The sequence below is a fragment of the Fringilla coelebs genome (genome assembly GCF_963513975.1).
Source record: "Fringilla coelebs genome assembly, chromosome: 10".
Taxonomy (NCBI): Eukaryota; Metazoa; Chordata; class Aves; order Passeriformes; family Fringillidae; genus Fringilla; species Fringilla coelebs.
The window spans coordinates 10011741-10036650 of record NC_140036.1 but is presented as its reverse complement, the minus strand read 5'-3'; the positions used below and the strand labels follow the sequence as shown (position 1 = coordinate 10036650).

The window sequence follows — 24910 nt, the reverse complement described above, 5'->3', positions numbered from 1 at the left end:
CTTGTCTGATCCCAAAATACATTATACATATATGGGAGGTAAACTTCCATTGAAAATTTCTAATTTACCTCATTATCTGACATTTCATTATATGAAATAAAAGCCATGCATAGCATGAATACCTTCAGGACTGCTCCTCAATAAATGACAATTTTCTGGGACCCAGACAGAGCTTTGCTTCCTCAGACCAATGCAATGGAGGGTCCTTCATGAAAAAACTTTGATTGGAATGTTTCTACAGCAACAGGTGGTATAGACTGCTGTTATTGTTTCCTAAAACCGGGTTTATATAAAACCAGGTTAAAATGTTATTATTAATTTAATTTAGAGCATGTGGGGGGGGGGGGGGGAAGTGACACCTTTGTGTGTATGTATGTCATTAGGAGGGGTCAAATGTCCTTTTCTGCATGTAGCTAATTTCAGTACAACTGATAGTAAAAGGTGAAGACCTTTTATTCCTCCTTCCTAGGAGCTTGTTATGGCAGTACAGTCTGAGGGAAGGGGGCACTACCAGAGACTACTGAGGAGGACAGGCTGTCTTTCACCTCTCACTCTGCAATAAACCTCAGAGCTCTACTGTCTCCCACAGGCATAATTCTAGAGCTGAAAAGATAGCATTCATTTTAAACTTTCACAGTTCATTCAGTCTTCTCATAATTCTGTCTTTTAATAATGCTTTCATTTTGGGCTTGGAGTTTTTTGTTTGTTTGTTTTCTGTAAGAAGAGTGAAGGATAAAACATGTAGATGCTAAAGATTTTTTTCCCTATACTGAAAACCATGCACAGAAAATTTGGTAGATATATTATCATTCAGCCTGTGTTAGGTGATATTGAAGTTAGATGTGTAATTGATGGTGGAGTGAAATGCTGTGGGCTCCTGCTGCAAGGGAGCAGTTTAAACAGTTGACTTGCAGGTTTGAGTAGTTATATTTGGCATGCATGGTTCCTGTCAGGAACCATATGAGATGCAGCCTGCTACTACACAGACCAACCTAAATGAATGCAGAAGATGTGCCCCTTGATATCTCGTTTCATTCTGTATGTCCCACTTTCCTATCTTTTTTGATGAGTAGTAATTAACCAAAGCAATTAAGATGTTCAGTCACGAAGACGCAGATGTTTCATTTGTGGAGCAGAGCCTTTTTAATGCTGTCTCGGTTATAGATATTTACTGTATTTTAATGTCTTGTGATCTAAATCAGGGAGCAGGAAGCTGTTACACTAAACTCATATGCAGTATTTTCCTCTGGGAAAGAGTGACTTTTCTAATCCACACTCTGCTAGAGGCTGATTTAGTTCATTGATTCACAACACACTGAGCAATGCTGACGGCTGAGTCTCTAGATGAGAGTGGAAAACTTTTTTTTAGAACCATGAATTACTGCTGATTTCACATTTAGTGCATGATGCAGATTCATCCTGAATTATTTTCTGAGTGTGATGATCCTGCTCCAAACCAGATATACAGCAGTATAGTGTGTGCAGCTGTCACACGAGTATGGTCAATGAATCAAATTCTGCTTTCAGTTTTCAGCTGATAGGAAAAATTCTAACAATGTGTCAGTGGGATTGGCCCTGCACTCGTCCTAATTAAATAAGAATGAAGATAAGTACAAGACAGGAGGATGAAATTTTGGCGGGTGATACTGTTTGCCTTAAAGAGCAGGACTGCAGACTGATGGCTGAAGGAGAAGAGGGTTCATTTTCTTGTCGTTTGGTACAGATCACCTCAGTATGTTTTGAAAAAACGCTTAAATGCAAGAATGGCAGTGGTAATATTCTGGTAGAGATACAAAGAGTACCAGTTCTCACATTGCTTTTGATTAATTAACTACTTCTGTTAATTTTGATCAACTCCTTCAAGCTTATACACTTTTGATCATTGCAGTCATATATTATTTTACTACAAGGGCTTCCGTATGTTCCTTTAAAAGCATGAATATCCCATCAAGTTTTCATGCATGTGCAAACTCCTACTTTGTCTGAACACATGAACCTATTTAACAGGGAGAACTGCCTTACAATAGCAAGAGGCTGTAAGAAATATTCCATTTTTTCTTACCATATGTGTGCCTTTGATCACAACAATACTGTCTTTTACCAAAGAAATATGCCCAAAAGTTCACACGGCTTCTAGAGATACATTTTTGCACAGCAGGTGTGTGTAACCCTACCTGCTCTCAGCATTGCAGGGTAGCCCAAATTATCCTTCCTCCACTGAAGTACTAAGGGGAAAGCTCTGAGCCATATCATGTCTCTAGGGTCCTAATGCAAGACTCTGTGTTTCATAAGATGGAGTTTAAACTGATCCAAGGTTTACCCTTCACTCCTGCCACCACTGGCTCAAGTGTCATCTCCATCTCCTGGGCACCACTCAGTCCTGTGTAGAACCAGACTATGTGCAAGGACACCTCTGGCACGTGTTCCTGCATTCCCCCATCCCCACAGCGCTGTCTTTTTTGGAGCAGTTTCTGGAGCCTTTCCAAATTAGTGTGAGCCAACCTCTGTTCCTTAGATCTGACCAGCTGACCTCTGCCAACTTATCTACTTGAGGTTACTTAGAAATCACATGCTATCCAAAACTTCCATGTAGTAATTTCTGCCCTTGGCTTCAAAGTCTGTTATGAAAAGCTACATACAAAAATGAAATGCAGTATAAAGCCTTGGAACTCATAAACCACCCTGGAGGGACTCAACCTTGGCAACCATGACCTGACCTGACCTGACCAGACCAAAACATTTGTCTTTACCAGTGTTTGCTTCCTGATAAAAAAATCTCTGAAAGAAAATTAGAGCTACCAAGGGTCATTTAACATCTCACAGGAGACAAAGCAGGTGAGGTATGGACTGCCCAGCTCATTTCATGGGTTTGTCGTGTACCATATACATCTGCTATGACTGAGCTGTTCTGAAGTGCGCACCAAGTCCTTCTGAGACAAAGATGAGCCAGCACCAAGAATATCTGCAGCTTGTTTTGGCATGATAAATTTCTGCCTATCACAGTTTCTCAGAAACTTAGTTTTGGGAAAGAAAGATCTAAAGTGATTAAGGTTGAAGAAAAATTAACTGCGATCTTTAAGGAAATTAAACAAGATTGCTTGTTACAGCAAAAGCTCTTTGAGCTTAAAGTTTCCTGTGTATGCAAAATTATGTTTTAGCAGGTTATTAGAACTTCAGCCTTTGAGGATGAGAACGTCTAGAATATAATTAAATCTGAAATCACACACACATATATATATATGTTTATGGGTGTTTTTGTATATGTTCAATTCTATGTTGTCTTCACAAAGCCTCAGAGAATGGTAATTTTTCAGAGAGAGGAAAAGAATGTTTAATTCTAGACTTTACCAACCAGTTCATAATGCTTCAAGATTTCCTCAAAAAACCCAAAAAAACAAAAAACAAAAAAAACCAAACACACACAACAGTTGATTACACTAACAGGAAATTGTTTCTTTGGGATATGGAGTGTATTATTTTCCCTGTCTAGTCTTGAGTTAGTTATGATAGCAGGAATCTTTTTGCACTGAGATGAGAGGTTATAAAATTTATTGAGTGCAGAGTTGTTGCACTGGTAAACAAGATTAGCTAGCAGCCCCCAAGAAGAGGCTGGTGAAGCATTCATGAGCCTTTGGCATTCTCAGAAGAAAGTCTTTGGGTACAGCACTTCCCTTGAGTATTTTGTGAACCTTAAATTGGTATTTTAAAGATCTTTGGAAGAAAACCCATAGCAGGGCTGGTGTTCTGAGAAACTACAAAGGTGGAAAGTCTCCATGGAGGGCACCAAAAATGGGGAATTAAGCAGGCCAAGCTCAGGGCCTGGGGTGTTCCCCATTACCTCCTCATCCCTCTCCTGCTGACTTTTATTCAGGAATCAATAAAAGGATAATACAGGGAGCGAAATATTAACTGTGCGACTGACTTTCTACCAGAAAGATAAAAATTAGAGTGGGAGTTATTCTGTGGGTGGTAATAAGCTTACTTCTGGATGCCCCCAAGGATTAGAAAACTGTGTCAACTGGCCAGATGAGCTTTCCACAGTCATTCATCTTCCCTGAGAAATGAGAAGGACTCACAAGTTACTCTCACTTCTCTTCCTAAGGAAGGGATCCAGGCTTAGAGATCAAATGTTCTTGAAGTAGGACAAATGTGTGTCAATTCAAAACATGCAGTCAGGTAAAGGAAAGTACTGTAGATAGATTTTCTTTCCCTAGGTATAGCAACAAATTTCTATTTTTAAATATAATTATTAAAGGTCCAAAAATTAGAATACAGGCTATTTCCATGTAATACAAGAATTGCAAGAAGTACAAATAAAATATACATCTATTTCACAAACCTTTTAACATTGCTGCCTAGGGAAGATGATAAGCCATAGGAAATGTTCTGTAAGTAGCACCAATGGTACAGCAACATTTTTCCTGCTGTTCCCTAGCTGTTTTAAAGATACTAATGGTCCCTTTTTTTCATGGTAGAATATTGGTACAGAGGCAAAAAGTAAAGAATTCAGTTTAATCTAAGCATCAGATTTGCAAACTGGCTTTGCCTCTTTAAAGTCTACAGATCTCTGTAGCCCCCTTTTGGTTTTGTTTGAGTGGAGCTGTGGCACAAGCTGTAGGGCAGAGTCAACACAGACTAAACACAAAGTTTTGGTCTCAGGGTGCTGACTGACCTCAGGGCTCATTACAGAAGGTCCAAAATACTTCAGCTTCTCAGAAAACAGAAAAACCTGTTTTAGAAGAAGGAGTTTGGAGCCTTGGAAGTCCCAGAAATGAGGCTGCTGGCAGAATGAGTAGTACTGATCTGCTGTGGAGAGAGATACAGTCAGTCATAAAGGCTGCAAGCTGGTGTGCTCTGGTGTAATTGAATAATTAGTTTTCCTAATATGTCTGTATATCACTTTAATGCAGAACAAAACTAATAGCAATACTTTTCAATAAAAATACTGGGTTTGGGCATTTCCTTCAAGTGTCTGCCCCCAAGGCCTCTCAGTTCTGGAACAAAATATGTTCACACTTCAGGGGATATAGGTGATTTGACTAAAGATGCAGTAACTGGATGGGTCCAAAGCAAACAGGTCTGTCTTATCCATCTTTTCCCCCCCAACCCACTTCCCCCAATTTTGTCAACAAAATTTCCATTGAGCTACAACAATAGGGTTCCAGCCTCCAAAGCACAATAGGGCTCAGAAAAATATGTAATTATTTTAACTATTTTTAACTGTTTTAACAGATTCTCTGCAGTAACAGTCTGCTAGAATCAACAGACTACTGGCTGCAGAATCAGAGGACACCATGCCAAATTGGCTTTCTAGAAGACAAGTCAGAAAGCAACTGTGCCTCAGTAAGTATCACTGCCATCTCCTACTTGAGAGCTGTTTGGATAGGCTGTGGAGCTGACAACAGTACGTGTTAAACCAAAAAAAGTCTGCAATTTCCAGCTTTCTTTTAAAAGCAAATACACAAGCTAAAAAAAACCAGATTTCTATAGAGAGCACATTAATAAAGACTACTGCAGAGGTTTCCCCATATTTGGCTTTCAGACTTTGGTGGCGCTCTGTATTTTTTTATGCTCGTAATCTGCAACTCACAAGAGAGAAAAATAAGCCAAAGAGAAAATTATTCCGAACCATAACTTGTTAAGTGGCAGGTTGGAAAGAGCAGATGTTTAAAAGGCTGCTCTATGTTCCTGAAGGCAGAGAGACACAATCAAAGAGAAAAAGCTCTTTCCATGTTAGATGAAAGGAAGCTGCTGAAGAGCTCATACAGAATTATTTTGCACTTGAAATTAAATTTCAATCTCGTTATTATGGGTTATAATGTTATTAAATCAGCTTTTGTTTAACAATGTGCATGAAGAAATAGGAATTATGTTGCTTTTTAAACTATCCAAATGAAACTGGATGAAAATACATGGCTATGTTTTTAATAGTTTTTTACTTGATGGAGGACTCAGAAGAGCAGACCTTTCCTCAGAGTCCTTTTTGGATGCTATTCCTGGTCTCAGTGAGCAAAGAAGGGCTTTAGGAAAGATCAGCTTTATCTCAGGTAAAAGGTTTCCAGCACTGCTTGTGCTGCACACACCCTAAAGACGAGCTGAGGGCTCTCATGGAGCCTGCTGGGATTCCCTCAAGGACAGGAATTCAGCTCCAGCTGGTGAGCCCAGACTGCTGCTACCAGGAAACTGAATCTCCATCCATGGAGCCTTTGTGTCCTGCCCAGGGTGACACAGAGAGCCGAGAGCAGCAGGAGGGACACAGCAGTGTCACTGCAGCCATGACATTTAGGAATATGGCCAGAGGTTACTGGGCTTAATTCAGTCATAGCCAGCACTGCTCTGTCAGTTTCCACAAGACAGAGTGAGCAAAATGCAGCACCTAGTCCCAGTGTGCAAGGGAGCAACCTTACAAGGTGAGAAGCTGAACACATCCTTAACCAGAGCAGGTTCCTCAGGCAGATAGCCAGTGGTATCCTCATTTTTTCATGTAGGAAGGGATTACTTTTAGTGCAAAACATATTGACTACAGGCATTTAATTTTACTATTTAGTATTTAATATCCTAAAAATTAGGTTTATTTTCTCAGAGGAAATTACTGCCTCAAATAATAATATAAGAATGAATTCTGGCTTACTTTTTTACCTGTTGAGCTTTGACTTTTTGCTTAATTTTTTGTAGAATCTTAGAGGAAATTATATTTATCTCTGATAGGTTGGGCATACCAAGCAAAGATAAGTTGTTGTAGAAAGATTATGCCATTATGCTCCTTATTTCAGGCAACATTTTTTGATTTTGCCATGCTGTCTGCTTTAAAAGGTTAAACTACCTTAAAGAGCTTTTTCCTCTACACTAATATTATAAATGTTTTTTTTTTCTCTTTGGAGGATATTTGTCTGATTGGTAAACATTTCATTAAATTTACTTCAGTTAACTATGGTACTGTTTAGCAGCAGTTTACCACTGAGATTAGGATACATAGTTTCCTGTTAATATAATGTTTCCTGTAATATGAAAGTAGTTTAATTATGGATGTCTTGTTTGTTTGTTTCTACTGAATGAGAACTTAATCAAAATCCACTTAATAGAATAAAATATATGAATTTGTGAGACATAGTCATGCATAAGATCCACATAGTGATTTATAAATGCAATTAAAATTTCTGTAATAGAACATTTTTCTTACCCCAGGGAGTGACCTCATAAAAGTAGTTTCAGATAAAAATGGATACTTTTGCTTACTCCACTATTGCCAGCTTTCTTTCTCTGGACCTATAACAAATGTTTCCTGCTTTGGACATGCTTTGATTAAGACCTTATTGATAAAGAAAAAACTAAGAGGTACTTTGTCCCTAATTTCTTTCCAAATATCTAAATCTAGAATAATTATCAATGCTGAATATGTGTGGTTGGCTTATGTTAGTATGAGCTAAGAAATCTAAATTTTTGCTTAATTAGATGACTTATAGTTCTCTTCTAGCATTGGACCCATCTTGCACACAGAAATGTCAATTGTGACTTTATCTTAGCAGTTGCTAAAATTTAACACTTTTCTTTGCAATGCTTTTACAGTGTCTCCATGTTTAAGGTGGTATTGCCACACTGCTAAAGATGTATCTTAATTTTCTTTTAGGAATTCTTCATGAACATAGTCATTGAACTATTATTTAGGAAAAGAGCAGGATACAAAACTAAATGAAGAAAAAAAAAGGGTGGTATAGTCCTGCAAGATATTTGGCATTCATTTGGTTTGAGATACTTATAAGTGAATTTTCAAGATATTCTCTGGCCTTTCATGCTCCAGGCCAGCAAAAAGCCATTAGAAATTATATTTGCACTGAAAAAAAAAAAAATTCTCTCAAAACAGACCCAGGCTCCAATGATCTCCCCACAAAATCATCACACCCCATTGCTCCTTGCATGCCCATCCTGTCCCAACACAGACAGGCTGGGAGAAGGACATTCCCACTCCACAGAGCCTAACAGAGAGCTTCCTTGAGAGCCACTGAGCCTCTCCTTCCCAAGCAGTGTGCCTTTGTGAGAGGGGCAGTGGATTTCCAGACTGGCAGAAATCCTGCAAACTTCCTGGCAAATGTCTTGGAGAAGCAGAAACTACACCCCTAAATGGCAGTATGGAAGGTGGAAAATACCTGCCTTTCAATGAAAACAAAGCACCTAGAAACAGTGCTCATAGCATAACAAGATCTCACTTTTTAAAGAGTCAGGATGTGACAAGGGCTCATTTTAAATTGTTTTATATCTCCTTAAAGCTCAGAAAAAAACTGGGTTTGCAGGCAGATGGATGAGAGAACAGTTTCAATAAAGTGTTAAAGGTTTTGAAACATTCTTGAAATAGTCCAGCAGCTTTTCCATTTGCAAGTGCTCCTACTCTGCAACTACAGAAATGCTCACTCCAGAATGTTCCACACAGGGGTGTAAGCAATGCAGGCTGTATGCACAGACACAGGCTGTTGGATATTGGTTAGATCCAGCCCAAGGGATCCAGCCCAGGGTCAGAGCACAGGGAAAGGACAAGGACAGCAGCCCAAACTTCAGTCAAATTCAGTCATGTAAAACACCCTCTTGTCTAATGCTGGCTGCTCTTCTGTGCCCCTGTGCCATTGGCACTTTTGGGAAGTGGTCTGATGATGCTGGTGGAAGCACAAAGGAGGGTGGAGGACAGCATGGCTGGGGGAGTGGGACATGGAGGCAGCAGCAGCCACTGAGTGGGCTAATGCCACATGGAAAAACCCTAATCCATCTGCAGCACAGAAGGAGAAGGAATTACAGTTTAGGGTTAGTTAAATGGGTTGGTTTAGTGCAGGAGAACATACCCAGCCTAGGAGAGAAACTTGAGCTTTGCAAAGCAGGGAAGCAATGCTTACCTTGGTGAGTGGCAAGTGAGAGAGAAACCAGATTGTTACCAAAGCAAACAGGTGATGTGATGCTGGATCCCATGGCCTGTGGTGTCTCTGTTAACAGACATGGTGAAGAATGTCCTTTTGCTGTCAGAGTGCTTGGATTTTCAGAACTGCCTGCTTGCCTTGCAAGCACATGGCTTTGCTCTCCTAAGCAGGTATTTCAGCATTATAACTTCCATTGCAGTTTAGCCATCAGGCTTTCAGATGACTTCAGGAGGAGGTTGAGGATGCCCTTCTGCACTGATTTGAGCTGGTCAAATCAGGGCTTTGTGGTCTCACCTCCTCCTCCAGCTCCTGCTTCATCTCATTTACTGCCCTGGCATTTGTACAAATGTGCAGTAAATCAATTCAGAGAGAAGAGTAACTATGAAATTAAGAAATTAGTTTTTCTAGCCAAGTCTTCCTTGAATCGTCTCACCATATTGTCAGATAAATGCCAGTGCTCACTCAAGGGATGGAACAAAAACATCCAGGAAACAGCTACCACAAATTAATTCAAGCTGAATGATAACATATGCAGAAAGGAAAAATCTTTGGCAAGGTGTATTTTGATGAAATAAAGGACAGCAGCTTTCACTTGAAATAAAGTATATTATGAGTGGTTTTCATTCTTTTCTTACCCAAGTCTTTTTAAAGATATGGCACTACATATCTTTGGATGTTTCGGCAAAAATACACAGATTTTTTTTTTTTTTTTTTGCATCAGTCTTTGATCCTAGATTACTTCTAGGTAACTTGCTGGCAATACTGCAGACACTGTGTCAGGGACATTTTCTATCCCTTAGTCAGGGCCCATTTATCCAACATGTTCTTCAGAGTGTCCAAAGAATGAGAGCATGCCCTCGCTGAAGAGTGACAGTGTAGTCTTACAGGAGCTCAGAAAGAAGGATTATTCCCCAGGCTAGTAGCAGTCAACAAGGCTTTTTACACAGGCAAATATAAAAGTACAATCTTGAATCCCAAAGGAGGAGATTTTTGTTTGTTGGCTTGTTTTACAACAAAGCCATGTGTGTTCCTGAATAGTGACCATGCACAGCTGAAACAGGTGCTTTGTTTTATTGTGTTTGAATGAAGGTTTACATTTGCAAAGCCCTATTTTTCTGCCTAAAGCCAGCAGACCTATGTACTAAGACCTTTTTTGTTCCTCATGAGCCTGCTTGCACACCTCAGCACTGTGTCACAGACAGGGAATTACAAGGCTGTTTATTTTACCTTTCACTCCCTAATTACTCAACCATCTTCAGGAACAGCATTGTCTCTTTCAGAAATCAAAATCCATCCATTGCTTTCCAGATCTAAACTATAATTACTGGAGATATTTTTAGGTTTAAGTGTCATCTTCTTATTCAGCTTGACGATACCTTAATTACATCCTGACAAGGTGCAGGAACCAACAGTGGCAGGCTAAATCGTGGCTGGAGTTGTGGTCCTTTCTCAGGCATGTGTGGGTGTTCATGCTGCTGTGGGAAGGAACTGAACCTTCCAGAGAGCCCCTCCCTGGCTTGCAGGGAACCAAAACCCCTCCACCCCTCCTCTTCTCCAATTGCTCTCTGCCTTATGGAGCACAGTGCAGGCAGACTGAGCACTCGCTTCAAAGACCACAGGAAAGATTACTTGTATAATCTGTAAAATATGTTTCGCTTTCTGCTCTTGTACATACTTGGCTCTGAAAAATATATCTTCACATATGAGCTAATGTTAAGACAGAATTCAAATATGCTCTTCAAGGGTTGCATTTCCACATTTTCAGTACCACACATGTATCATACAGCAGTCAAATTCACAGCCTCATGAATTTCAGAGTGTGCAAGATTGACAATGGATTTTCTTCTCTTTCCTGTAACTTCAGACTGGGAACACTCTTAATTCTTCTGTCTAGATCTGCCACCTTCTTTCCTGTCCCTGTGTGACAGTCTCACACTGCAGTGGTTTTCTGTCTGGCCTTAAGAGAAGCACATGCTTAACCTCACTCTGACAAAGCTGTAAATAAGCACTGGGAGGATCAAGCATGGTTTTGCAGCTGTATCCTCTCCAGCATTCCCCTCTGGCATATTCTCAGTGCCTCCATGACCTGCTTTATCAAGAAATGAGATTCTTGTGCTACCTCCAGAGTGGACATCTGTGACTGTGCTGTGTTACAATCACAGGCTCCCTCTAACATGAACTGCAGGCTGAGGTTTGCAGAAATTTGTGAAACATTAAGTATACAGGGCACTGGAGAGAGTAGATGGTGCATGTGGCATAAATATTTATTGGAATATTTTCTCTAAGTCTTAAGTGGCAATTAATTACATCAAACCCAAAGGAATAGGCTTTAATGGGAAGAAAATATTCACAGCTGGTTTTGAAGCAGTGGATTATGAAGAGATAACTTGGGAAGATTCATTAATGCAGTCCAGCCATTAAAGTGGGGATAGTCTCTAAAATATGAGGAACCATAAATCCACCAAGTCATTTGAGATAAGCACCTTCTGAAGAATAATTTGGACCAAATTTCAAATTCATTACTGCTAAAAATGCTGGAAGGAGAGCAGCATAACACATCCTTCTGACAACATACAAGGTGTACCAGAAAGAGAATTGTGGCTGGCCTGGGGAGACGAGGAAAGTCATGTCAGGACCTTATTTAGGTGAATTTGAGTGACTCACAGGAGATGCCCAGAGTTGTCTGCTTTTGGAAACATTCCATTAGGGCCTGCAAGGAGAGTGGTTGGAAACCTCATGTCATGTTAGATAGCAGTTGTGCAGCTCACAGGAGGGATTTTTACATGGAAACTGAAGGGAGTAATGTGGCTTCTGTCACCATCCCAATGAAAATATAGGGCAAGAATGGGAAAAAGACTTCCTCCACTAACAGCTAGAGATGGAAATTGCCTCTCTCTCATCATGCAAAGGACCACACAACAGAAGGAAGGCTCAGACCTCATTTCAAGTGGATGTTTCCCCAACCTGCCTTGTATCCTGTTGTAATTTTGGGCAGAGAAACTGTCAGTGGAGCACCATGGTCCTACTTTGACACAAATGAATTTTTTGATGGTAGCCTGATCTGACTTTGGTGAGATAAGGAAGGTACTGCTGTATCCCACTGAGGGACACCTGCCATGAAGCCTTTGGAGTTTATTTGTAGTACAGAAGATGGGCCTGCTTCATACTCTGAGGTTATAACTGTGTGCTGGGCTGGAGGTGATTTTCTTCACAGTGGCCGGTGTGGGGCTGTGTTCTGTATTTCTGCTGCACACAGGCAATGAATAGAGAGATGCTTTTGCTGTTCCTGAGCAGGGCTTGGGTACTGCCCCCTGTGAGTTCACTGGGGTGCACAGCAGGCTGGGACAGCAGACCCCAGCTGGCCCAAGGGATGTTCCATAGGGGTGACATTATGCTCAGCACAGAAAGCAGGGGGACAAGGAGAAAAGGGGGGACAGAAATTCTCCCACCTGGATAATACTGCTACCTCCCATTTTCATTCATGCAAATCCTTTTGCAAGTAGCTACAGGGCATATCTAGTACTTCCAAACTAATATTTTAATTTCTACATTTCACAGCTGGTTCCTCTGCCAGAATCATTTTGGCAAGCATGGAAATTAATGTGAGACAAGCATTGCATCCAAATGCTAATGGATGATTAGCTCTGTCTTCCAGAAACTTTTTTTTTTTTTTAATTCTGAGTCACTATCAGGCTATTTCAAACACCTCATATAAGACATATTCCAGCTCAAGATCCTCTTTAACTATTTAAATATAAAAGGTCAAATTTTACTGTGCATGGAGGAGAGAGCTACATCTCTTTTACCATTCCCAGTCTCCTATCTACTAAAACTGTGGACTCTGCATATTAGTGATAACTGCTAATGACCCCAAAAAGAAGTGATGGGAGCCAATGGCAGTGAAAACAAATCACCAGAATTTGTTCAGTGGAGGAAAGGAAAATGTAATCTAAAAACAAATACCCGCAACAGAAAAGCAACAACTGGTAATCTTTAGTTTCCTTATTTCTTATAATATTGTAGAGCTTCACAAAAATATGTCAACCCATAAAGCATTTATACTATATACACTATATACACTTCTTCAGTAGGTATTTATCTGTATGCTCAGGAAAAGGAGACACTTTTCAGAAGTTACCCGATTGCATTCTTCCATCCCAAGACAGCACACCAATTTAATAGCAAGAAATGAAACAAAATCCTTCCTGACTCCCAAAGCTACTCTGAGGTGGAGTAATAGGAGGCAAAATAATAGTAACTATTAAAAAAATAGTGGGAGAACACTCTGAAGGAACATTCTGAAGAATATTACCTGAAACCCACATATTTCAGCTAGTAGTTTGTTAATGGCTGAGATCTCTCTTTCCCAGAAATTATAGGAAAGTGTCTTTTCCATGACATGCTTTGTAATGGCAGTGTCACACGCCTCACTGCTCTGCATGAAGGCATTTTAAAGCCTCCTATAAAACCAGAAGGAAAATGAATGAAGATGACACATTGGGCATTATGAAACCATATGCAAAAAAAGCCACGTGCACATTCCTGCTTCAGATAATCCTAATTTCCTCTTCATTAGTGTCTGTGTGTGACTGCACAGTTCCATATTTAAATAGCTGAGAAATCTGTGAGTGTGCCTGAGTGGGTGCAGGGGCTGTGTGCCCCTGGCTGTCTGACTGCTCTGCTGCAGCTGAGGCTGCTGGCTGTGGCAGCAGAGCTCCTCCTGAGTGAAACCAGCCCTTGTTTATCACACAGGGGCCCCATGACAGTGTGAGAACTTGAAGAACATAGCAGGGTGAATGTTCTTCTGCACAGCTTTGTGCTCCTAGCACTGTGGGTTACACCTGACTGCAGCTGAGGGTTTTGCCAAAGGTTCTGCAAAGAGCTTCCAGAGCTTGTATAGACAAAGGGTGTGTCCATGTGCCCTGAAAGATGCACTGCAGCTCTTGTCCATACAGCATCTGTGAGTTCAACAACAAACAGAAAGCACCACACATCTCAGTGTCACTGAAATGTCCACAAACACCACTCTTACAGTACTGCAGGAACCTAGCACAGGCTGAGATTTCCAGCTCCTTTTCCAAAAGATCCAATTGAATCCTCAAGTAGATGCCAAGACTTCTCATCTCTTTGGTCTTCTGCAAAGACTGGGAACTACAGAGGTCCAGCCTTTGATCATCACTGTAGGAGTTTTCCTTTCTGTAGTATGAGTCTGCATCTTAAACCTGCAAATTTAAGATGACCCTGAAGAAGGCAGATGTTTTCTTGGTAGAAGCTTGTTTAGGGAAAGAAGTTCAGACCAGAACACCTTTCTGATTCCCAGCTTTACTATTTCAGATACAATAAATTGAAAGCTGGAAGATTCTTGTTGTATTTCAGGGGTTTGCTCTAAACCCCTCAGAAGTGTTATTCAGGTATTTTTTTCTCCATCTGTGTATGCAACTAAGTATATAGAACAAACAACTTATTTTTTTTTAATTGCAGAGCTTTAAATGATAATGATAAAGTTAATAATCCAACTGACTCATGGAGAGATCTTTATTTCTGTCAGCTGCTATGTAATTTAGTAGAAAAACATCTGTGATTACAGCAGCTCCATGATCTGGCTCTGGGAATGCAGAGCTTGTGAGAATGGATGAGTGGACAGAAGTACAGGTACTTCTGTCTGACACACAGGGATTGGGGATGGATTCAATAATTCTGATGCTATGGACACTTCCTCCAGATTGCAGCAGATGTTTAATTGAGATATTCCAGTATGCAAATATGGGTAGTCATATTTTTAAAGTAATTTTTCTAGGTATATGGGAAGAATTAGTATCAAATCGACCAAAATTAATTTTCCCAGTTAAAATCACTTTATTTACTGTGAGAGTTTAAAGAATTTCCCCATTTGCTTCTTGAAAAATGTATTTGAGTAAGCAAAGTCCCTCCAAAGCTAGACATCTACCCTGCACCCTTTTTGTTTTTTAGTTCCCTCAAAGTGCTTGAAGAACTCTGTGAGAGGAAATTATTTAGCTTTACTATTTCATACAGGATTCTGAAACTCAATAAAACAGATCTCAACTGGGGAATCACCTAAAACTGTCCAAAAATACATGTGATTAGGCAAAACATTCTTCCAAAGCAGTTGTGGGTTTGTGTGAATAAAAATAATTTGACAAACTAGTTGAATTATATTTAAATTAGTTTGGTTACGTTTTTTTAAAGAATCAAGAGAACACCTAGGATTACAGCCTCAGTAAAAATGCATGATTAGAGTTTCTGGTTGCCTGTTTACCAACAGAAATCATTTCAGGCTCAAGTGAAGTAGTCACTTTTGAGCTCACTGGATGATATCTGTCCAATTTGACAATAGGCCAGAGGTTCCAGAGCCAGAGTTCCTGCAGTTTTCATGAATACAGATGGAACTGAGAAATTGTAAGGGTATGAACTCAAACCTTCCTTATACCACAGAGAAACCAGACAGAGCTGCACTTTATTAAAGTCTACTGAGAGGAAAGTGGCAGAGCTTCCATGTCAACCTGCTGGAAAGTTAACCTTAAGATGCTAATACATAGATAAGCAGACTTTTTAATCTCAGCAGTCAGACAGCCAGCTGTTTTCCAGACTGATTCATAAGCACAAGAACCTGTACCATTCCTTCTTTTTCAAGTAATCCTGCTGCCTCAGAGCTCTACCTATTTATAACCTGTCTAACAGCTGGGGCAGAGCTGCCCTGCAATTTGTGGAGCATGCATGAGCAGACAGATGCTGTACTGCAGTAGAAACAGGGGTCAGTCCCAAAAGGTTTGGTTAAAAATGACAGAAACCATCACTGTCACCAAACTGGATCCATCAATAACTGGAATTTCTGTTGCTTGTAACAGTGGTCAGCAGTAGCTGCATATTTTGTATGCTGAATGTAAATTCTCTTAATGGAAGGGTGAAACAATATTTTTAAGGGGAGAGAACATGAGGTCTTGGTTTAAAAATGTAATTTTATGAGGCAGGAAGCAAGAAGAAGGAGTGAGACCAGGAGGGGGCCTGGTGAAGAAAAGGAAGAGCTGAGGAAATTATCCAGAGCAGTTAGATTTTACAGTCCTAATTTCTTATGGTGCATATTTATCAAACGACTGAGCTCAATTAAAAGCTATCATCAGACCTGTATGCTTCCTTCCTTCTCACCCCATCCTCTGAGAAGCAGAGAACTTACAGAATGATCTGCTTTTAGTAAAGCATTTTTTAATCAGAGAAGACACAGGGCCTGTTTTTCATCTAGAGACAACAGTTTCTCATCTAGTGGATACAGTCCTGAAATCCCTTCACAGAAAGCTTTGAGTAGAGATTTACCAGGAAGAGTTTCATAAGGTGTGACAACCATGGAGCTGCTGGTTTTCCCAGCTGCCCTGAAAAATGCCACCTCCCCATTCCTTCTTCCCCCAGTGCAGTCCAGAACAAAAGGCACCTAAGCCTGGGAGACTGCAAGATGCAGCAGCCCTGCCCCACTGTGTGAAAACAGAGCAAAAATGACACAGGGGCCGAGCTATGATGCCTGCTAACATCTCACTTAAAAAGATGGGGGAGAGCATATTGTGTATTTTAATGAACACTGGAGTAGTGGAGGCAAGAAAGAAGAACCAGCTCAGTGTAAGAGCTCACCCCCAAGCAGACTGCTGCAGGCACTGGTGTTCCAGCTGCTGGTCTGACCACCTGTGTCCTGCTGGATAATGCACAACTGACTCTTTCTATCTGCTGATAGCTGATTGCACCTGGGTAATACCTGCTCATCCTGAGACCCCAGAGACCCAGGGCAGGTGGAATTTGAGTCCAGTCAATCTCACAGTCACTGCTACGGAGTGTTTTCACTTGACATCTTTGTTTAGCAAAATCATTTGCATTTTTTAATTAGGCTTAGCCACACTGACTTCCTCGTCTTTCTCAAGTACTGAAAAATCCTGTAGAGCACCACAGAAGGGATTGCTGAGCACAGATAAGCAGAATGGGTTTAAGTACTTAGAACGCTTTAATCTCGTTTCGTGCTTTTACGTGTCATACAAATGTCTTGGAGAAAAAATAATTGATTTTTATAGTAGTTTAGAGCAATGCTGTACCAAATAAAAGTAGCTAGGTGTGTTAAAGAAAACATTAAGCAAATACTCAACGGTCCCAGAAATCTGAGCATTTATTTAGTAATGTACCATCAGTGTTCTCTTTTCTGTAAATCAAACATCATCATAATTTCCTTTGCTTCAGTTGCTTATAGGATTAAGGAATTCATCTGTTTGGCTTTGGAGATGCAGGCAGTTGTATTTCTTGGCTTACCAAAACCAGCCTGGGCAGAGACTGCCAAGACAATCAGAGTTTGGGGCTAGTGGGAGTCAGTCTTTCACCTTGGTTTCATTGTTAAATAGCTTGTTTTTAGAAACCATTGAATATTTTATATTCTTTGGTGCATTTGGGACAGTGTTCTTAGCCAGTGATGGTTTCAGTCATTTTAAACAAAGCCTTTTGGCACTGACCTCTGTTTCTGCTGAGTTATTTAGCAGAGTCTGACCTATAATTAACCACAACAGTTAAAACTTTATTGCATCATTGCATTTTGGCAATTTAAAGTTTTACCTGTTTCTATGAAATCTTTTCCCTGGAAGTGTCTAAAATTCAAAAGTAGTGTTTTATGAACTTTTGTCTTTTTCTTTCTGGAGCAGCCTTGTCACTGATGCATTGTTGCAGTCTGTGCTTGTATTTCAGTAAGGCCCACCCTGCTGAGCAGGAGCTCAGAGGAGGCAGGAAAAGGATGAAGGTGCAGGACTGGCTCCTGAGCAACCCCAGACTGACTTCAGGTTATTATTCTGCTCATGAACAAATTCTCCTTTTAAATACCACCTCCTGCAACAGTCTGATGGAACCAGAATTTTTCCATTCTGACAATTTTCAAATACAGTGGAAATGGAAAAAGTCAAGATTAACTTGAACAAAGCTAAATGATGGTATCAATGATGGTTTATTGGTTTATATTTATCATTTTTTATATTTGGACTGGCCTTCAAATCAGATCTGTTAACTGACACAGTTATTATCTAGTTCTCTGAGATTCTATTTAACATTTAAATGGATACAGAAAGAAAGAAAATAAATAAGCATAATAAGACCTATCAAAAAAAAATTAAGAAGATTAATGCAGGCATATAAGGTTTTACAGAAATGTACATTAACTCTTTAATCTTGCACAAGCAATAATACTTTCTATTCATTCTGCAGTAAAAACTCCTTTTGATGCCACTCTACAAATAAAAGTGGTGATAGAAAAAAAAAAAAACTTTGTAAAGGTAATGAGAGAAAAGCAAAGGGTAGAAATATCAGGCTGGCTATTGCTGGGTGCAAAGTCATTTCTGTGAAGGAAGTTTTACACCCAACATGTGCATAATCATTGGGGCAGCCACAGAGTGGTTCATAACAAGATTCCCATCAAATGCAGTGAATTTGCCCAAGAGGCCAAATGTCTGAAGATGAAATGTAGGGAGACTTCTACTCTCCAAAGCCTGAGTCACAGGGAAACCCTGAGAGCAGCTTTTCAGCACATGAATCAGAACTGTATTGTAGCATTTATACTGAGAGTTGGAGCCATAGAGACCTCAAGTATCAGTTAGGAAAGTTTTCTTTTAGTAAATAATTGTGGTGAAGTGACCAACGCCACAAGCTGCCAAAAAGAGTTTGCAATCAGCCTCCTTTTCCACGAGTCCTACCAGACCTAGATGGTAAAAAAATTCAGAGAATCTTCAGAACTAATTTTCTGTTTCCTTGTTAGCTAATGGATGATCTTATGTGACATTTTAGAATATTTATTTAGAAACCATCATTTCACAGCTATTTGGTTTTTTATCTTTCTAAAAAAAATGGTGCTTGAAACTCTATTGGGATTACAAGGTTTAAGAAATTGCAATTTTAAAGAACAGAGAGGTCAATGATTAGGGGACCTTACAGACAGTACACATATATATCTACACACAGGTTTATATCTATATATCACAAGAAGTCCAGGAGGTTTTATTTAGCCATCACATTAGCATAAATAAGACAAGTGAAAATAAATGCAAAGTTCTATTTGGGAGCTTTGCAGATCAGCATCAAAACAAATGCTCCTGTCACACAAACTGGCTGTATGGATACAATCTGCTGGAAAAGGCATTTTATGCCATCCTAATATAAGTCAGAAATGTGTGAGTGATTCTGGTCATTTTCAAAGAGACAAAGCTCACAGTAAGTTTCTGGACAAGATCTGGCATGTTGCCACTCCTTTGATATTTTCTGTGGGTTACAGTTTACTTTGGCTCACAAGTACAGAGTAAAACAATATTTTTTCCTCGGGCTTTCACTGACTTCAGCTCCTGAGGGAACCCATCCTGCAGCTCTAGGTTCTCTGAAATAGTCACCATTCCAGCCAGCAATGCCTTGGAGCAGCTCTATTCTGTTATTGTGCTGTGGGGAAATTACAGAGATCTAATCTTTCTAAAGCCAGGAGACTCAGACTTAGGTCTAATAGAAGTTTAGAGCAACTGCATTTTTTTTTCTACTTTTCAGAGATGAAATTAGGATGAGAATAGGTTCAGAATTTCAAATCTGCCATCCTATCACAGACTTATTGCTAAGAGCAAAACTTATTGTGGTCAAAGATTCCATTAAATCCTTAAAACAACTGTCACAGCAATCACAGCTGATGTAAAATTCAATCACCCTCTTTACAAACTGTACCTTCACAGTCCTACATTTTAAAAGGGATAAAGTATTTAGAGTAATAGTGTATAAGGAACAACACACACCCTGAGAATAAACAATACCTGCCCAAAACATGAAGAAGGAAGCCCATGGAAGTAAAATGCCAAGCCTTTAGTATTTCATAGGATAATGCTAAATAATAATCAGAAATCACTGCACTGGTGTCAGGTACATGTCACTCCCAAGCAGCAAGGCAAGATGCAAAGAAGCACAGCAGGTGCATTTTAATTCCAAAGTGACAGTGGAGAGCTGCATAGCTGGTCACCCAAACCAGGACAGAGAGGACACAGCTGGCTGTGTGACATACAGCTGCCTTCTGCTCCTGCCACTGCACTCTGCTCAGCATCAGGTGGGGACATTTAAAGGGAACAAAGTCATGGGGGAAGCTCTGGCTGCAAGGGCAGCACAGGCTGATCCTGCCTTTCCTGCTCCGGAGCTGCAGTTGCTGCTGCAGCTCTGCCACGAGGGCTGCATTCCTACCAGCACTTGAACTGTGTTTTCACAAAACTACCTTCAGTCCTGGGCTCAGCTCACCTTCTCAAATCCCACAGTTGTGTTCTGCACATCGTCAGGTTTGGGCATTGACACTGTTTTAACTTGGCACCCAGGAACTGCCTGCTCAGAGCCCCTTTCTCCTGAGATCTCTCCTGGGGCTAATTGCCTTTCTCACTTCTGCTTGTAGGAAATTAGACATGAGTTTTATGGGCAGGTGACAGAGTAGTCCCAAACCAGTTGACTCAGTGATGTGTCAGGAGGAGGATGGGGACAGCAGAACAGCACAGACCTGGGAGATAAAAGCTCTATTTTCAAGACAGCATTTACATCCTGAAATACCAGCCAGGGCAGCAGAGAACATGGAGGGCTCTACACAGTTCTGGTGCAAATCCAAACATCTGCACAGACATTTAGCCTCTGCTGAGGTGTGTGGCACCCAGGCCAAAGCTGGGGATCAGATGGATGGGGACAGTGGTGGAGTGACAGGGATGAAACAGTTTGTGCCACCTGCACGCTGTCCTGCTACCTTTGATAGTCCATTTAACTGTGTTGTCCTAATCCAGCTACTGATGGATCAGAAACTCAGAAACTCTGCTTGGGAGTGTCCTTTAGGTTGCAAAGTGACAGGCTCAAATGTTAGAAAATGGCAGATACACAGAGCTCTGATTCTACATCATTTTCCCCCTTTTTGCAGGCTCACTGTTCACTGAATCAGGCAACAACACTGCATTGCATAAATGTGGGCATGTGAGGTAAAATTCAGGTTGCACAAGCCATCTGTATGGAGTTCTCATTTCTGAGTCTTGTCTCCTCAGTTTAACTTCCTTTCTTTTAAAATAGATATTGAAATTTTTGGGAGGGTGTTATAATGCTGATTTATTTGATTTTGTGGGGGGAAAAAAGCCCACCTCCTGCAGCCCTTCAAGCAAATGTTAACCACAGTCCTTCACAGCACAGAACACAGGACTGTGGCTCACTTTGCTTGCCAGGTTAACTATATCCTGAAGCCATTTGTCAGTGAGGAAAATATATTGTGTTTACATTGCATCCTTAATTACTTTATAAAAAATAATTTCTTAATATATAGTTCTTGTAAGAAGTGAGGTGTCTGCATAATTTCTGCACCAACTCAAGATCAGATTTCAGAACTCCACTGATCCATAGAATTTACCCTATGCATCTCTTACCAGTCATAGAAATTACCATGCAAAATACAGAAGAAAAAGAAAAAGAATTAGTCAATTTGCTTTTTATATGATTGTGGTAAGTAGAGACTTCTTCAAGAGCTCAGCAAGTTAGTGATGATAACCTGGCTGGAACTATCCTAGGAGAAATGTTTGCTGAGAGGAAGGTTGGGGCTCAGACCCAAATCTGTGCTGTTGATGTTCAAGACTCTGCACAGTGCAGGAGTTGCTGTTCACAGTGTGCCAGTGCATTAAGTGGTTTAGGGACATGTAGCATCCTGCTTTGTTCTACATTTCACTGCAGTGGTACATCTTCACCAAAAGAACAGCTCTTTTCTCTCTTCAGCAAATGGGATTCCTAAACTTGGGAAAACTACTGAGCCAAAAGCAGATACTGGCACCTGCCTGGGAAGTTGTGAGTGACTCTCTCACTGTGCAAAGCCTGAATTTGGGTGGTGGGTTGTTTCCTTTTTGTATTATGCAACATCATTTACATTTTGTTGTTTTCTCCCTCCAAAATAAGTATTTCATAAGACAGAAAAAAAAAGGCAGTATCTTGACATTTCTGTATGCTTTCCAGAAAGAAAATCAGTGTAAGTGGAAAGCAGACACATTTTGGAACTGAAAAGGTGTTTGTGGGAAGTCAAGGATATGAAGAAGTAAAGGAGTGGCTAGGAAAGGACTGACATGAGCAGAAGGTGGGGTTACAGCTAAACTAAGCTGCATCTGATACAAAGAAAAAAAATTAGAATTAAATTGAGGTTGTCAAATCCTGACCTGACCTTGGCTCTTCCTTCATAATTTATGCAGTGTTTCTATCCTAAAGATTATTAATTGTTCTCTAGTGTTTTGCCTTGTTTCAATGGAGGTGTCCCTGATAATTACTAGAAGTTAATCAAGCAAGGCAAGCTAATGAGAGCTTAAAACTTGTATTATGTAAGCAGAAAAGAGGGAGAGATTTTTCATAATAGATAATTTTCTCTTTGAGCACCACTGGTGAAATATCTCCAACAAAAATATCCTGACAGTGAACTTCCTAGAAGGAAGCAGTAGTGCAGGATGGAACTGTAGAGGTGATTTATGGTTACAGCACCTCCCCATCTAGTCCTGCCTCCTGCTCCCAGCAAATGGAAAGAGTAAATGAGTTCATCAGTGTCTTTCTCCACTATGAAACTGGCTTTTTTAAAATGTTGCCTGTAATTAAAACTGCAAAATCCACAGAACAGGAAATGCTAAAATATTGCTTTGGCAGTTTAATAAATCAATATCAATTGAACTGGACAAGTGTATCTGGAAACTGGATTCAGTTCTGCTGCAGGTTTTATAGTGCAAGATTCTGAAAATCAATTAAAAATAAAAAAAAGAAAGAAATATCATGTGACTTAAAACACTAGATATGCCTACTTGTCCTGAGGTTTCTTGTGCTGAGGCATTGGTGAGTTATGTGCCATGCACACCTGAACCAGAGCTGATGATTGTTTTGGCTGCTTGGAGAGCCCTGGCTTTAGGAGGGCAGGCAGTGCCACTGGTGGCAGTGCCACTGTTCTCACAGCAAGGTCATGAGCCACCATCCCATGGAGGCAGCAAAGGGCAAACCAAGGTTTACCAGGGAATCTGGAGTTTGGCTGCACACACCCCTGCTCCTGTGCAGCTTTTTCCCAGCCCTGCCTTCAGCACGGGGTGACCCTGCTGGGGAGAGCCTGGGCTGGCCCCACACCTGCCCCTCTCCTGCCCTGCCCACGGTGGTGGCTCCCCAATTTACACCTCCCTGCACTGCAGACTCAGCTCAGAGCTCCTACTGCCATGGGCAAGATCATGAGCAAATCCAGAGTGTCATTTTCTAATGCTTCTTGGTACTGCCTATTGTTGGTGTGTGACATTCCTTGGTGTGAAAACCCAGTGGAAGGTAAGAGAAGTGTTTGTCTAATCAACTGTAGCATGTTTAGGACATTACATAACCACCATGCTACGCTGCTAGAGGATATTTTTACTATTTTGTAGCTTAGACATTTTTGTATCTATTTCTTAAAAGTTCAGCAGATGACAGTGGCATATCCTGATTGTTGTCATGATCAGACAGAAATATTTTTGCTAAAAATTGTAAAAGGGCTGGAAAATATGTTTGTAAGTTCATGCAGATAGAACATGAAACTATTTAAAAGGGCAAAAAGCTTTCTTCTTCACTGGGTTTTTTGTGGTTTATAATGGGAGCACTGGCTGGATCTTTCCATCTGCTGTGCTGGCTGTTACTGCAGATGGTCATAATCTGTACATATGGCATGTGCATATATAAACTGAAATCAGGGTTGTCTTGGTGTAAAAGCAGGCACACAACAGGAGCTGGGGTGCCTAACACAACAGTGTTGGTGAAAGGGATAATTTAGAGCAATTTCATTTTCTATGGGATATTTACATGGAATTAGGGAAAGTATTTCCTCTTCACTGAAAAAGAAGTAAAAAAAAAAAAACAAATCACTCAGCTCTTTTATGTTAAATTTTGGACCTGCAATTTATTTAGAGTCAGGTGTTGGCTTCAGCTGTGCCTTGAATTTGTGTTAGGCCTTGGGTTAAATGGGGACAGCACCAAACTCTCATAAACATCCCAGTCAGCCTGGTTTTGGAGTCCCTGCATCTAACTCAGAGCTGGAGGAGGGATTTTCTTATTAAAAAATGGCCTTCCAGTAAGCATATAATATAATAGAAGTCTTCCCAAATTAAATGGTCTTTAGATCTGAAGTTTGTGTTTAAGTCAATCTCACCACCATTAAATAGTCACTGAAACTCATCATATTCTAAGTGGCAAAAGCCCTTGTCATGAAAAATAGAACTTTCTGGTGAAGCAGGTGCTCAGCAGGCAGTCAAGCTTTTCTGCACCTCTGGTGCCCAGTTAGCACTGCTGAAAACTTCCTGTGGAATATTGCCTCATGAACCAAGTCTAAAAAATTACTTTCATTAAGTGTTAAACTTCTCCCAGACATTCTGGAAAGTTAGGAAAAATACTCCAACATTTATGTGGTGTGCAGAAAACTCTAAAAGCAACTCACAATTGCACTTCCTTAAAAAACATTTAGCAACAAGTGCCTGAAGAGAGGTCATTGTTGGAAAAGCAAGACATGAAGAATTTATCAGATATGTGATCAAATGTATTTTTAACATTTCCTCTACCTGTACTGATCTCCTCTGTATTACAGTTTATTTGCAACATTTGCTCATTCATCAGACAAGCCAATTGTCAGCACAGATAAAGTCATGAGTCTTACTCCTTTTTTTCCTCCTTTCTTAATGTCTATTCTGCTGTTCTCTTTACAAACCTTTCTACCTTTCTTGTACTAGGCAAAGGCTTCACAGTGAAAGGCTTCAGCTACAAGGCTAGAAAATGAAAATACAGTGACTTTAAAAGAGTTGCTGCCACTCTAATACAACTTTATAAAGTGCTTTTTTCTTTTTCTCTCTCATTACAGGTTTGTTTTGTGAATTTAGATGCCAACAGAGATGATTGCAGCGATGAACAAGTGAAACAGGTAACTGCTTAGGTCTTAAAAACATGCACAGTGGATCTATTCAGGCCTACCAGGACAC

At 40.3% G+C, this 24910-nt stretch overlaps 1 protein-coding gene across 1 annotated transcript in view; it reads left to right on the top strand.

Annotated features, from left to right (window-relative positions):
- SPHKAP (SPHK1 interactor, AKAP domain containing) overlaps nt 1-24910 on the top strand; it is a gene marked incomplete at its 5' end in the record, with an annotated part of 61958 nt that overhangs the window by 18394 nt on the left and 18654 nt on the right. Inside the window, 2 exon segments of the mRNA XM_084212191.1 lie at nt 5233-5343; nt 24793-24852. Coding sequence (XP_084068317.1) covers nt 5233-5343; nt 24793-24852 — 171 coding nt within the window.